Source organism: Podarcis muralis, chromosome 10, assembly GCF_964188315.1.
Source record: "Podarcis muralis chromosome 10, rPodMur119.hap1.1, whole genome shotgun sequence".
NCBI lineage: Eukaryota > Metazoa > Chordata > Lepidosauria > Squamata > Lacertidae > Podarcis > Podarcis muralis.
Genome location: NC_135664.1, coordinates 64,771,972 through 64,787,603, shown reverse-complemented (window position 1 = coordinate 64,787,603; position 15,632 = coordinate 64,771,972). Strand labels below are relative to the sequence as shown.

The following is a 15,632-nucleotide window of genomic DNA, read 5'->3' as shown; positions in this document are numbered from 1 at the left end:
TGGACTCCTTGGCAGGTTTTGAATAAACATTCACAAACTTTTTATTGATAATAATCAGCTAAATAGTTTGAGGATCTATACAACTTTGTAGCATGCAGAAAACAGCATTCTTAGAGAAACCAAAGACTGGAACTGAGGGAAGTCGGGGGGTGGGTGGGTTTTGTGGGGGGGGGGGGAGGGAGGAAAAATGGGGGGGACGACAAGGATGATATGTTTTTGGATAATATGTCTTGTTATAATTTTGAATTAAAAAAAAATCCGTTGCTTACAGCATGGTGCTGATAACGCCAAGGTTGCAGGTTCGATCCCCATTATGGGACAGCTTAAAAATCCATTGCAAATGCAATGATCCTTGTGGTCCCTTCCAAGTCTAAATTCTACAATTCTGTGATGGAGGCTGATCTTTGACCAGAACTCTGGTGGGTTCTTTCTAAAGGAGGGGAAAAGAAAAGGGGGCTGCCTGTGAGCTACCAGGCACTATTCAAAGTATTAGTTCCATTCCTGAACCCCGTGTATGTTGGCAGAGCACATAAAAGCACTTTCCACCCCACCCCCACTCCGCCCCAATTTTACCTGTTTCACCCTGTTCCAGATCCCGCATGCCAGTGATCACGTGTCAATTGGACATGCTTAGGGAAGCTTTTAATGTTTAATAGGTTATTGTATTTTAGTGTTTTGTTGGAAGCCACCCAGAGTGGCTGGGCAAACCCAGCCAGATGGGCGGGGTATAAATAATAAATTATTATTATTATTATTATTATTAAAGGTAAAGGTACCCCTGACTGTAAGGTGCAGTTGCGGACGGCTCTGGGGTTTCAGCGCTCATCTCACTCTATAGGCCGAGGGAGCTGGCGTTTGTCCGCAGACAGGTTCCGGGTCATGTGGCCAGCATGACTAAGCCATAGCTGTCAACGTTTCCCTTTTTTTAAAGGAAATTCCCTTATTCCAAATAGGATTCCTTGCAAGAAGAGGGAAAAGTTGACAGCTATGGATTAAGCCGCTTCTGGCGTACCAGAACAGCGCACGGAAACGTTGTTTACCTTCCCGCCAGAGCGGTACCTATTTATCTACTTGCACTGGTGTGCTTTCGAACTGCTAGGTGGGCAGGAGCTGGGACAGAGCAACACCCCGTCGCGGGGATTCGAACCACTGACCTTCTGATCGGCAAGCCCAAGGCTCTGTGGTTTAGACCACAGCGCCACCCGTCCCCTTCCTGTACAGCATAAAAGGCCCTAAATGTCTTGGGGTCCAATTACCTGAAAGCTCAAGCAGGATCAGCAGGGGAGCTCCCCTGCTCAACAAACAACAAATGGAGGTGGGTGGCAGAAGCCCAGAGGGGACTAAGAATGCTCAATAGCTATGGGATGCGAAATGACAGCTGGACAAGAAAAATGGGAAACTGGGAAGCAGGATGGGATCTTCTGCAAGAGGGCCTGGCTGGCTGGCTGCAGCCCTAAACAGGAGCACTTGTTATTACGAGGATGAGACTCTACTGCAACACATGGTTGCAGTTCCCCCCTGTAATTATTAAAAGACTGATCTTTCACTCGGCAGCGCTCCACCTTGGGCAGATCCACAAAGCAAGGACGCCAGAGGAGAAGGGAGGCGGGGACAAGGTCTGGGGGTTTAGTACTGTGAAGGCTGACTTCATTATGTGAATAAACAAGCGACTGGATGAGACTGCATGAGATCACTGCAAGCTGTAAAGACCCCTGGATACACTCATTATTTCCTGGCGCCAATTAATACAGCGACACATTTTTCAGCGGCATCCAGGGATACATCTGATTAAATGTTATCTCTTCTGTGTGACTGCAGCCCAGGAAAAAAAACAACCAGATCTTTCAGGGTTTGCTCAACCTCTGAGTCAGACCAGACACACAGTTTGCAACCTTTATAAACGGTGTTTTCTTTCTTTCTAGATCAGTGGTACAAAGGGACAACATTCAACTTTGAAGCATTTTAAAATTAAAATGTTTCATACATTAGCATGAAGAATCATTCACCGTACACAGGACTTCTCAGCTATCATCCTTCTTATCCCATGTTAAATCTAGCAAAGCGTTTGGGAGGAAAGTGGTTGTAAAGCGTTTGGGAGGAAAGTGGTTGTAAGGGAGAGCATCGCGTCACAGCAGTGAAGCAACCTGAAAGCTGGATTTGGGCCCCCTGAGCCGAAAATTACACGGTTTATAGACCTCACTGCTAATCACTCTGCCACTTGCTGCTGCTAGGTCAAAGCGGATGTCTGTTGCAAATCAATGATGGAAAGAAGCAGAGACAGAACAGTCTTCTCCAGGAGCGAGACAATGTGAAATCCATCTCACACCTTGGAAACCATACTAGACAGGAGTGGGGGGTGGACAGAATGGAAAGAGGCATGCTGGGAGGAAAGCAGAGAACAAACCCCAAATGTAGAGAACATGGAACTAACTGATGGTGTGCAGCCATATCTTCAAAAGCAATTTCCTATGGAGGTGCAGTCAAATTACCATCACTCTCAATTTATTTTTCGCTCTATAAGACCATAAGACGCACCTAGTTTTTGGAGGAGGAAAACAAGGGAAAAAATATTCTGAATCTCAGAAGCCAGAACAACAAGAGGGATCGCTGTGCAGCAAAAGCAGAGATCCCTCTTGCTGTTCTGGCTTCTGGGATAGCTGCGCAGCCTGCATTCGCTCCATAAGATGCACACACATTTCCCCTTACTTTTTAGGAGGGAAAGGGTGAGTCTTATAGAGCAAAAAATACAGTACATAGTACAGTGGACCCTCTGGTTACGTACCGCTCTGGATACATAACTTTCAAGTCACAAACACGGCAAACCCGGAAGTGTATTGTCAGAGAACTGCCATCAGCTCAGAGGCAAGAGGTGGAAGGGCACTTGGGTTACAGGGAGCCTCCAGAGATCGTGAGAAGCAGCACTTCCTCTGTGGAGGAGGGAAGCCACGCCTCTAGTGGGGAAGGGATGCAGGGCTCGGAGGATGCAAGGGAGAGCCACAGCACCAAGCATGGACAAAGCAGGGGGGAGGCAGGTCCCCCTTTGCCCACGCCCTCTCTGCGCAGTCGGTTTACGCGCAGAGAGGGGAGGCGTCGGCTGGGGATCAAGAAACTACTCTGCTGGGGAAAGTTTAAGGACCGCCCACTCCCAGATTCTGTTAGCGACTGAGCAAGACATGGAAGTGAGACGTTCTGCACTGTGAATGTTTTTGTACTGATAATAAAGCCTTGAAAAGACCAGTGGGGGTCTTGCCTGTTTGCTCTTGAGCAACCACGCCGGCACATATAACATGTGTTATTCCGGGTTTCGCCGCGCGTGCGTGCACAGAAGTGCTCTATCGTGTTCCACGCATGTGCAAAAGTGGTCCTCTGGTTACGGATTTTTTGGGGTACACATGGACCCCCGGAACGAATTAAATCCATAACCACTGTACGTATCCACTTTTCTTTTCTTCCAGGATAAAGCTAGGACATGAAAATTAATTTTGGTTAGACAAGCCTATCCAGATAGGCTTGCCACGAGTGTTATTTTAGAATGCTTTTCTTTTTAAAAAAATAATTCCACTTGTTTTGAACATCTGCTTTTATTGCTATTTTTTATGCCTATATGTATCGCGTAAACTGCTTGCTTAGAGGTTTTGATTAAGCGGTATATCAATCCAGTTACTTAATCAATCAAATAAACAAACATTCAGTGATGGATCATACGGCAAAAGATGGGGGGGGGAGTCCTTTTGAAAAATCCCCTAAGATTGTAATTAAATCATATTTAATTCAACCGCTTCACTTTAGTTGTTGTCAAAGGACTCAGTTTTCAAGGAGGTTGAAAAGACTTTTTTAAAAAAAAAAAAATATTCAGCCAGCGGGAATCTTGCAAGTGCTTTTTAATTAGCCCTGGAGATTTGCAAGGAGAGGTTTGTAACAGCATCCAAAATTGGATTTTGATCATGCTGAAGATCCTGGTGGTATTAGCAACAGCAGCACGAATGCTGCAACCGATGAGGTTATTTATCTTTTTCATTTTTTTGTGATCGTTCCCAAGGCTGGTTACCAAATCCCCTGAAATGAGGCCCATGAGAAGAAGAAGAAAAGAGTTCTGTTGGATTTTCCAGTGGCATCCTAGATTTTTATCTATCCCTGAACTGTGAGAAAATGTTGGGATAGTTGCTAGATTAACAGCCATTTTACCTGTGTCTCCTGGGACCACATCACACACTCTATTTTTACACGCACACCTAAACCCAAAGTGTGAATGCAAGAACAAAACTGAGTGCAAATGAAATATATCATGCAGATGGCACTCCTTGAGAAGCTGGAATTTGCTGCAAGCTCTTTGCTTTGTACACCTATTTATGTTTTTATTTGCCAGCCCTGTTTTTCAGTCGGATTTTTTTCCCAAGAACCCTTTCAGGAAGCCCCTAAATATTTGTAACTGATTTGTCCTACTTTGCTCACAGAAAGATTATGCATAGGTTAGACTGTACCCAGTCTTCATTGAGCATTCGTCTTGATTTGCTCCAGATGTTGGAGGACATCAGGTTGGCCAAGGCTGTTCTACTTGCTCATGGTTTTGGGGAACCTGGGGGTGGAGGAACCTGTGGTCCTCCAGATGTGGTTGGACTACAACTCCCATCATCCTTGAGCAGTGACCAGGCTGGCTGGGGCTGATGGGAGTTGGGATGCTAGCACATGTAGAGGCCTGGTGCTCTATATAGCATTAGTGGGGGTATCCAAGGAAGCAGAAGATTCAGGATTCTACCTGAATCACGTTCCCTATTACTTGTCTTTTCTCTAAACTAACCCCCCCCCTAACCATTTCCCATAGGAGTCGTTACGAATTGCAATTACAGTCATACCTAGGAAGTCGAACGGAATCTGTCCGAGAAGTCCGTCCAACTTCCGAGAAGTTCGGAAGCCAAAGTGCGGCTCCTGCAGCCAATCAGAAGCCGCGGAAGCTCCATCGGACATTTGGCTTCCAAAAGAAGATTCGAAAACTGGAACACTCACTTCCGGTTTTCGATCGTTCGAGAGCTAGAACATTCTGACTCCCAAGGCATTTGGGAGCCAATGTACAACAGTACAGTGGTACCTCAGGTTAAGAACTTAATTCGTTCTTAACCTGAAACCATTCTTAACCTGAGGTACCACTTTAGCTAATGGGGACTCTCACCCTGCCACCGCCGCACAATTTCTTTTCTCATCCTGAAGCAAAGTTCTTAACCCAAGGTACTATTTCTGGGTTAGCTGAGTCTGTAACCTGAAGCATCTGTAACTTGAAGCGTCTGTAACCCGAGGTACCACTGTAATTCCTTTTCGTTCATCTTGAACATGAACTAAGGTAAAGGGACCCCTGACCATTAGGTCCAGTCGTGACTGACTCTGGGGTTGTAGCGCTCATCTCACTTTATTGGCCAAGGGAGCCAGCGTACAGCTTCCGGGTCATGTGGCCAGCATGACTAAGCCGCTTCTGGCAAACCAGAGCAGCGCACAGAAACGCCGTTTACCTTCCCGCCAGAGCGGTACCTATTTATCTACTTGCACCTCATGCTTTCGAACTGCTAGGTTTGCAGGAGCAGGGACCGAGCAACGGGGATTTGAACCGCTGACCTTCTGATCGGCAAGTCCTAGGCTCTGTGGTTTACCCCACAGCGCCACCAGCGTCTGAACATGAACTAGTTACTCCTTACAATGAACTTTCCGAAGCCGAAGAGCCGCTAAGGGCAGCCCCACGTGCAGCATTAGCAGTAGTCTAGTCTCAAGGCTACAACAGCATGAGTGACACCCATCACTCAGAGCAGAACCTGACATCAATAAACCCATTTGGCCCTGCTGCGTTCAAGGACATGCGCTGACAAACTTCCCCTGCAACCATGCTCTTGCAAAGTGGCATTGATTTCTGTTAGGCAAACACTTAAAACAGACAGCTGACCTTTCCAAATGCCACCGAAGGGTGACGAGGCTTGAACCGAGAAAGGGGAGGAGGCAGGAATCTGCCTGGAAAGGGCCAGCTTTGCTCAAGGGGGTCAAACGGCTTCCTTCATCTGCTCTTCTGACAGAAGAAAACTGTCTTTTAACAGTGGAAGCATTGATGGGCAAGAACACAGGAAGAGCCGGCTGGATCAGGTCAACACTGTTGCCTTCAACTGCAGAAGCAGAGAACAGCCATCATAGCTAGTAGAAATTGATTGCCTTCTCCTCCCTGAATCTGTCTAATCCTTTAAAAAAACAAAAACCATCCAGATTCTATAGTTTAACTATGTGAATAAGCACTCTCTCTCTCATCTGCCCTGAATCTTCCAGTGGTCAGTTTGACCGGAAGGCCTCCCTCTTTTTAGATATAGGCTGCAATGGGCAGCACTTTAGAACAAGCAGCATCTTGCCAATTCCAAGACGTGAGTAACAGCTGGAGTGTTTTCTTGTTGGCTATGGGATTGCTTGTCAAGCTTCACAGTATAACTTCCCTCTGTCTGGGCATCTATTTTCTGGGGCATTATAGTCTCTTGTTCCCCTTCTTTAAATCCTCTGTTCCCATTACAGTGGTACCTCGGGTTAAGAACTTAATTCGTTCTGGAGGTCCGTTCTTAATTTGAAACTGTTCTTAACCTGAGGTACCACTTTAGCTAACGGGGCCTCCTGCTGCCACTGCCACCGCACGATTTCTGTTCTCATCCTGAAGCAAAGTTCTTAACCCGAGGTACCACTGTACAGTATTTCCCAGGACACAGTTCGCCTCTTGGGATTATGTCGCATGTGACTCCCCCCCCCCCAAATCTGGGGAGTAATGTTCAGAAAGGAAGCAATGATAGGACAGACAAAAAAAGACTTCTTCTCCCCCAGAGTGTAGTTCAACTATGGAACTCACTTCCACAAGAGGCATTGATGGATGGCCACCAACTTGGATGGCTTTAGAAGAAGATTAGACAAATTCATGGAAGATGGGGCTATCAATGGCTACTAGCCATGATGACTCTACAGTGGTACCTTGGGTTACAGACGCTTCAGATTACATACGCTTCAGGTTACAGACTCAGCTAGAAATATTACCTCAGAAATACTACCTTGGGTTAAGAACTTTGCTTCAGGATGAGAACAGAAATTGTGTGGCTGCAGTGGGAGGCCCAATTGGCTAAAGTGGTGCTTCAGGTTAAGAACAGTCAGTTTCAGGTTAAGAAGAGACCTCCAGAACGAATTAAGTACTTAACCTGAGGTACCACTGTATGTTCAAGAGGAAACAAGCTTGTTTTCTCCTGCTCCGGAGGGCAGGACTCGAACCAATGGCTTCAAGCTGCAAGAAAGGCGATCCCGACTAAACATCAGGAAGAGCTATTGAAGATGACGGACTTTGCATACCAACAAAAGAAGAGTGGCAGATGAAGATGATGGACTTTGCAGAACTGGCGAAGCTGACAGGAAAAACCCGAAACCAGCACGATCAAGTATTCCAAAAGGACTGGAGTGAATTTATGCGATATCTGAAAGTTCATTGTGAGCAATTAACATCACTAGCAGGGTTGTCTGAAGACTTGCAATGAGAAATTTTCTATCTTTCTATGTTTATTTAAATTTTGAGTCATTCTGTAACGAGTGCAATTAGAATCGGAAAACGTATAAAGGTTAATTTTGAAAGCCGTGAGACGGGAGGGAAGGCTTGGAATATTGTTTTTTGAATAATGATATTGGAAAACTGCTACATTCAGTTACAAGGAAATTCAGATGGAAGAGATTAGAGGAAGTCAAGTAATATGTTTATGAAGTTGGAAGTTTAACTAATTAATTAATTTTTATTGTATATGTAGTTGTGGTTGTATCTTTGGTTATTGTTTGTTGTACCTGTTTTATTTTCTTTTTCTTACTTTTGTTTTATTGATTTTATAGTATGTATTGTGTTTATATGAAATCCAATAAATATTATTGGGGGTGGGGAGAGAGAGAGACAGGAGGGAAGGAAGGAAGTTGATAGGCTCTAAGAGCCAGGGCGGTATAGTGGATGATGATGATGTGAATATATAATATTAAATGGAAAATTTACACACACACATACACACACGAGATTCCTGCATTGCAAGGGGCTGGACTAGATGACCCTTGAGGTCCCTTCCAACTCTACAATTCTGTGATTCCTCCACTACGTGAAGCATTATGCTTCTGAGTACCAGTTGCTGGAAACCGCGAGAGGAGAGATTGCTCTTGTGCCCGGGTCCAGCTTGGGGTTTTCCACAGGCATCTGGTAGGCCATTGTGAGAACAGGTTTCTGGACTACATGGGCCACAGGCTAGCAATTCTTACTGCATCGTTTTCCTTTTTTGCAGCAAAGTTAGCTGTGAAAACTTCTGAACTGCTGCTCATCTGGGACAATAAAACATCCCCTCCAACCACACAGAACACATTTTCTATATTACAACAGCAACATCAAAACTGTTGTTTGTCCACAAATGGAAAATTTTAGTACTGGGAGTATGGAAGATAAATACATTTTTTGCTAAAGAGCGAAAAGAACAGGAGAGTGATAGATTCAGGAAAAAATATAGTTCCCTATTACCCAATTTCCCCCAAAGGAGTTTTTGCCTTCCAAATGCTCAATAAGGCTTTGATATATTTTAAGCAAAATGGTCATATTTATTGTACGCTTTCAGAATGCCATTATTTACCTTCATCAATCTGCTTATTCAGTGTTACTACAATCACTAGGGACAATTACTACAATTACTAGGGACGCAGTGGCGCTGTGGGTTAAACCACAGAGCCTAGGACTTGCCGATCAGAAGGTTGGCGGTTCGAATCCCCGCAACGGGGTGAGCTCCCGTTGCTTGCTCCCTGCTCCTGCCAAACTAGAAGTTCGAAAGCACATCAAGTGCAAGTAGATAAATAGGTACTGCTTCAGCGGGAAGGTAAACGGCGTTTCTGTGTGCTGCTCTGGTTCACCAGAAGCCGCTTAATCATGCTGGCCACATGACCAGGAAGCTGTACGCCGGCTCCCTCGGCCAATAAAGCAAGATGAGCGCCGCAACCCCAGAGTCAGTCACGACTGGACCTATTGGTCAGGGGTCCCTTTACCTTTACCTTTTACAACCACAGAAATGGAGTGTGTGTGTGTGTGTGTGTGTGTGTGTGTGTGTCTGTCTGTCTGTCTATCTACCTACCTACCTACCTACCATGAATTCAATTGTAGTAATCTCAAGATACTATTTTAATTCTAGATACATTTAGATGCTATTTTGAATCAAGATGGTGGACTGAATCTTCTTCTCTTTCTTTCTTTCTTTCTTTCTTTCTTTCTTTCTTTCTTTCTCAGAATTCCCAAGCAACCTTGGATACAAGGCTGCTAGTTAGGTATAAATCAGTTCTTTAAAAGTAGGAGAATAGCAAATTCGGAATGCATCAATGCCTCGAGCTGGTAGTGAAGAAAAATTATTTATCTGCTGAAGAAATACTGCTCTGATTAAATCAGGAGAGCAACAGCCCCTTCTGCAGCCTCGCCACATCCTCTGAGCATTTCAAAGCAGGACTTGTTTTTAGAAGAAGTTGCAAAGCTTTCGAAGACTTGCTGAAAGGAGTGTTTAGCTTCCCCCAAATTCTCCGCTTATTGCTGGGAAGGTGGCAGTAATAGGTGCCATTCTTCAGAGTCCTTAATCCACATTATTCTATGTTTTGAAAAATGAAGAGGGAGCTACAGAAAACTTAACAATTCAAGTTATGAATTCAGAGCCAACAAAGTTTCCAAGGCCTTTCGGATCAAGGGTGGTTTCATCCGATAAAAACGTTAGGGCATTCCTCTTTGGCAAAACACAGAGGCAGGAAAAGATCTTGGAATAGCTCTGAGGTCAGTCCGCCCCCCCCCCCCCCAATCTTGCCCCCTTCTGTGAGGCAAAATATCTGAATTTTGCAGAATACTCGTACTTCATATACCGTATATACTGGAGTATAAGCCGGCCCGAATATAAGCCAAGGCACCTAATTTTAGCACAAAAAACTGGGGAACTTATAGACTCAAGTATAAGCTGATTCACCAAACCACAAACCTGGTGGTGGCATCAGAGGCGGAGGAAGAACAAGCAGCCCGACTGCCTAACTCGAGTATAAGCCGAGGGGGGCTTTTCCAGCATAAAAAAATGGTGTCAATATTTTTATTCATCTATTTTTTGCTGAATTTATACCCCAGCTTCTTTTTCTCCAAGGTGGCTCAAGATGGCATACAGGGTTCCTTCAATCCCCACAACAACCTTATGAGGTAGGCCAGGCTGAGAGGCAGGGACTGGCCCTAGGTCACCCAGCAAAGGGGCCAAATGAGGATTCGAACCCTGATTTCTCCAAAGTCCTGGTCCGACACTCTGATCCGTATACCACGCTGGCTCTCTATCCATCTCAATAGCACTACTTTATGTGTGCATTGATAAAAGATGCCTTTGTCTGCAGGTGCTAGCCAGCAGCCTTTGGAGGGGGCGTGAGGGGGAAGAATCAAAATACAGTCCTGGCGATGCTTGTTTGGGTTTCGACACGTCTCTTCTCCCTTAGGCATCTGCAACACTGCAAGCTTCATTCATTAAACCGAAGGCAGATGTAACAATGGCGGCGGCTGGACGTGGGATGTCACGAAACGAGAATGACAAAGGCCATGACTAAGCCTCAGGGCCGGACTCCTACGTGCAATTTATTTGAGAGCCAGCCTCGCTCTCATACTCAGGGCTTAATTCAGAATAAAAAGCGTGTGGTTTGCCTGCACGTCCCCATTGTTTCCCCGTGCTTTGCCCCAACTGAAGAACAAACGGAAATTAAAAGAGCTTCCCTTTGTTAAGGCAATTTTAATCAGTTTTTAGTATTTTGACTTTTGTATTGTTTTAAAGCAGGGCTGCAAATTTTTATTTTGATTGCCTCGCCTTTTTGTCAACCGCTGTGAGGTTTTCTACAACCAAGCGGCGTATAAATTTTATTGATGCCACTGCTTGAAGAAAATTAAATTTATTTATTTAGATTTTTATGTTTTTACCAACAACCAAACACCAACAGCGAAACCCCCCAGGCAGCTGATACAATGGGTATACATAATCAATAATAACATATTCAAATCAACCATATGTACACTTTTATACACGTTAGCACTCCTCCATCCACAAGGTTTATTTAACTTTTAACATTTTAATTGCCCCAAATTGTTCAAACCTACCCAAATAATTCAATATCTCCTCAAACCAATCCTCCTCTTTCTCACTGACCTTAAACCCTTTCATTCTGTGTATCTTCGCAGTTAGATATTCTAAAATTATAATATTATTCAGTTTTTTCCTCCATTGGGAAGAACATTAAATAGAACCTGACGGATCAGGCCAACGGCCCATCCAGTGATAGACTCACAGACTGCAGAGCTAGAAGGGAGCCAAGGGATCATCTACTCCAATCCCGGGCAATGCAAGAATCTCAGCTACAGCATCCATGACAGATGGCCACCCAACCTCTGCTTAACAGCCTTCAATGAAGGAGAGTCCATCAATTTCTGAGGGAGACCACTCCACTGTTGAGCAGCTCTTGCTGTCCAAAAGGTCTTCCTGAATCTCACAGGGGCCAACCAGCAAGCGAGATTCCAGCAACTGGTGTTCAGAAACATGGCTGCGTCCAACTGTGTCACCACAGCATAGCCACGGATAGCCCTCTTTCTCACAAATTTGTCTAACCCTCCTTTTTAAAAAGATTTTTTAAATTCAATTTTACAATTTAATCAGCATAATCCATTAACACAAATCACATAAGAAAATAAGCATACAGTCACACCTCGGGTTACAGACGCTTCAGGCTGCGTTTTTTCGGGTTGCGGACTGCCGAAACTTGGAAGTACTGGAATGGGTTACTTCCGGGTTTCGGCGACCGCGCATGCGCAGAAGCGCTAAATCGCGCTTTGCACATGCTCAGAAGCGCCGAATCACAACCCACGCATGCGAAGACGCGGATTGCAAACGCTGCGGGTTGCGAACGTGCATCCTGCACGGATCATCTTTGCAACCCAAGCATCCACTGTACATCCCATTTCCACCCACCCATAGACTTCCCTCAACTTCCCCTTCCAGTTCTTTCTAATATTTTCTCATTCTGCATATTCTAATCTAATCTTAATATCATTCCTCTTTACCTATAAAAACTTATTTTCTTCCAAAAAAAATTATATCAAACCATTCAAATCCCATATTCTACTTGTTTATTTCCACATCATTTTTCAACATCTACCACATTAGATATCTAACCCTCTTTTGAAGCCATTCAAGTCCGCAGCCGACATTCAAGTCTGCAACAGTGAGTTCCACAGGTTAACTGTGCCCTGCACGAAGGAGGACCTTCTTTTTTCTGTCCTTATCTGCTCATTCTTATCTGACACATATACAGTGGCACCTTGGGTTAGATACACTTCAGGTTAGATACACTTCAGGTTAGATAGGCTTCAGGTTACAGACTCCGCTAACCCAGAAATAGTACCTCGGGTTAAGAACTTTGCTTCAGGATGAGAACAGAAACTGTGCAGCGGCGGCATGGTGGCAGGAGGCCCCATTAGCTTAACTCAGGTTAAGAACAGTTTCAGGTTAAGAACAGACCTTCGGAACGAATTAAGTACATAACCTGCGGAGCAGGGAAGGGGCCACTCAAAGTCTGCACGAGGAAAGTTCTAGAACTATTGCTGTTAAATGGAGAAAACAACAGCAGCAGCAAAAGTCCCCCAATTTTTTCGACCCGAAGGAGCTTTTGGTGATATTATTCAACACGCCACATCTGCTGTGTGTGGCTGGTCACTGTGCCTGCAAACTGAACTGATGGTAGTCTAATGCTATTATTATTATTATTATTATTATTATTATTAGTGTGCTTGAGTGTATTTATTCTTTAATTTTCTTTTTTCATTTCCTTGTTAAAAAGAATAACTAAAAAGCAACATGCTACATCTGCACCATATATTTAAAGCATATTAATTTGTTCCATTTTATTGTATTAATATCCCAACTTTCCAATGGGTCAGTGCGTACGGCTGTTAACCAGAAGGTTGGTGGTTGGTTGAAGCCTATTCAGGGGCAACAGTGCAGGGGGTTGGACTAAATCGAATTGGCATATTTTGAAAAGCAAAAAAGAGGACACATTTGCCAACTCCTACTTTTAACTACGGTTCACTAGGAAGACTCTCATTTCAAATGCCCCTACAATACGTAGGCTGTAGAAGCTGTGATATATTGCTAGTAGCAATGTTCCTAACTTTCAACATCATCATCATAATAATACAACATATTGCTCCCTCACTCGCCACATGTAAGTATTTGGACTCATGTTCACATCTTTGTGAACATAAGTGTGCACAGAACAATTTATTAAACTGTTTTTAACATGTACATAGGGACATGGGTGGCGCTGTGGGTTAAACCACAGAGTCTAGGGCTTGCTGATCAGAAGGTTGGCGGTTCAAATCCCCGCGACAGGGTGAGCTCCCGTTGCTCGGTCCCTGCTCCTGCCAGCCTAGCAGCTCGAAAGCACACCACTGCAAGTAGATAAATAGGTACCGCTCTGGCGGGAAGGTAAACGGCGTTTCCGTGCACTGCTCTGGTTCGCCAGAAGCAGCTTAGTCATGCTGGTCACATGACCCGGAAGCTGTACGGCCAATAAAGCGAGATGAGCGCCGCAACCCCAGAGTCGGTCACGACTGGACCTAATGGTCAGGGGTCCCTTTACCTTTACCTAACATGTACATAATGGGCTCTCCTTAAGGACAGGGGGGGTGTTAACTCTTGCCCTCCCAGACTCCTTCTCCAAAATCTTGTAGCTGAGCCAGTGTCCTTTTAGTTCAGCCACAAGAGAAGGGATTTATACAGTATGTAGCTAGTTTAAGATGCTGCTCTGATTCTCTGCTGCAGACTAGCTTAGCCAAGTATCTTAGATCTGAGTCTAATGCACTAAGAAAAAAATTCTTGGGTTACTGGAAACAAAAAAACCCAGAAATTTTTAAAATCTACCTTGATAGAAGTTTTAATCCTGAAAAAGAGGACGTGTGGTGGGGAAAAGAGGACATATGGCAATCAGACCTAAAAAAGAGGACGTGTCCTGGAAAAAGAGGACATATGGCAACCCGGTGTGGCCCTCAGGGTCCCTTCCAATTCTACAATTCTATGGTTCTCCAAGCAGCTCAAGGTGGTGTATGTGGTTCTAGCCCCCTCATTTAATTCCCACAAGAAACCCTGCAAGGCGGGTTAGGCTGAAAGGCGATGCCTGGCCCAAGGCCAGCCAGTGAGCTTCAAGGCCGAGTGGTGATTCGAACCCTGGTCTCCCAGGCCTTAGTCTGACACTCTAACCACTGCACCACACTGTCTGTTGCTGTTTGTGGCGCTGCTACACCTGCAGAATCCCGGGGATTGTAGTTTGTTCAGCATCTGGGTCTTTTCGTACCAGCAAAGGTGTTCCAGAAGAAATGAATAAATGCAAACAACAGACAAAAATAAACAAGAGGGTCACTGACCTTTGGGAAAAGGGAGAAGGTTTCGTTGTCGATGGTGAAGGAGTACAGAAATTCCCCGTCATACCACAGGTTCTTCCCCACCGGAGAGTTCTCTTTAGTCATGGCAAAGAAGCGCCCAGGGTCACAGCAATCTTTCAGTAGTTTCCTAACGGAGAAAGTTGAGTAGAGAAAAAAGACAACTGAACGAGACCAATTGATGAGAGCCCAACCGAGATATGCTAGGATTTGAACCCAGGGCCTGCAAAGCCAGTGCTCTAAACGCGGCAGCTAAAAAAGCCAATGCAATTCTGGGCTGCATCAATAGGAGTATAGCATCTAGATCAAGGGAAGTAATAGTGCCACTGTATTCTGCTCTGGTCAGACCTCACCTGGAGTACTGTGTCCAGTTCTGGGCACCACAGTTCAAGAAGGACACTGACAAACTGGAACGTGTCCAGAGGAGGGCAACCAAAATGGTCAAAGGCCTGGAAACGATGCCTTATGAGGAACAGCTAAGGGAGCTGGGCATGTTTAGCCTGGAGAAGAGGAGGTTAAGGGGTGATATGATAGCCATGTTCAAATATATAAAAGAATGTCATACAGAGGAGGGAGAAAGGTTGTTTTCTGCTGCTCCAGAGAAGCGGACACGGAGCAATGGATCCAAACTACAAGAAAGAAGATTCCACCTAAACATTAGGAAGAACTTCCTGACAGTAAGAGCTGTTTGACAGTGGAATTTGCTGCCAAGGAGTGTGGTGGAGTCTCCTTCTTTGGAGGTCTTTAAGCAGAGGCTTGACAACCATATGTCAGGAGTGCTCTGATGGTGTTTCCTGCTTGGCAGGGGGTTGGACTCGATGGCCCTTGTGGTCTATTCCAACTCTATGATTCTATGACTGAGCTACAGGCCTTCGATGGGCAGTCAGCGTGGCCAAAGGGCAAAAAGGACGGGTGTTTTGGTTCAACAGCAAATAGAGGACCGTGGGATCTATACAAAAATAAATCAGTACACTCTACTAACATGTTCCAAATGCCTGCCAACTCTACTCATAATAAGACTGCCACAAGACTGTCATTACAGTTCCTCTGAAGGAGCAGGTATGCAGTTTGGGGACACTTCTGGATCCCTCCGCAAAAGTGGATCTACTCCCCCCAAAAAAAAACCTTTTGGTGAAAAGCAGGT

General features: G+C 44.9%; 1 protein-coding gene across 1 annotated transcript in view; it reads right to left on the bottom strand.

Annotated features, from left to right (window-relative positions):
• ST8SIA1 (ST8 alpha-N-acetyl-neuraminide alpha-2,8-sialyltransferase 1) overlaps positions 1–15,632 on the bottom strand; it is a 101,800-nt gene that overhangs the window by 55,921 nt on the left and 30,247 nt on the right. Inside the window, exon 2 of the mRNA XM_028746034.2 lies at positions 14,474–14,618. Within this exon, the coding sequence (XP_028601867.2) occupies positions 14,474–14,618 (145 nt within the window). The remainder of the gene's footprint in view (positions 1–14,473; positions 14,619–15,632) is intronic.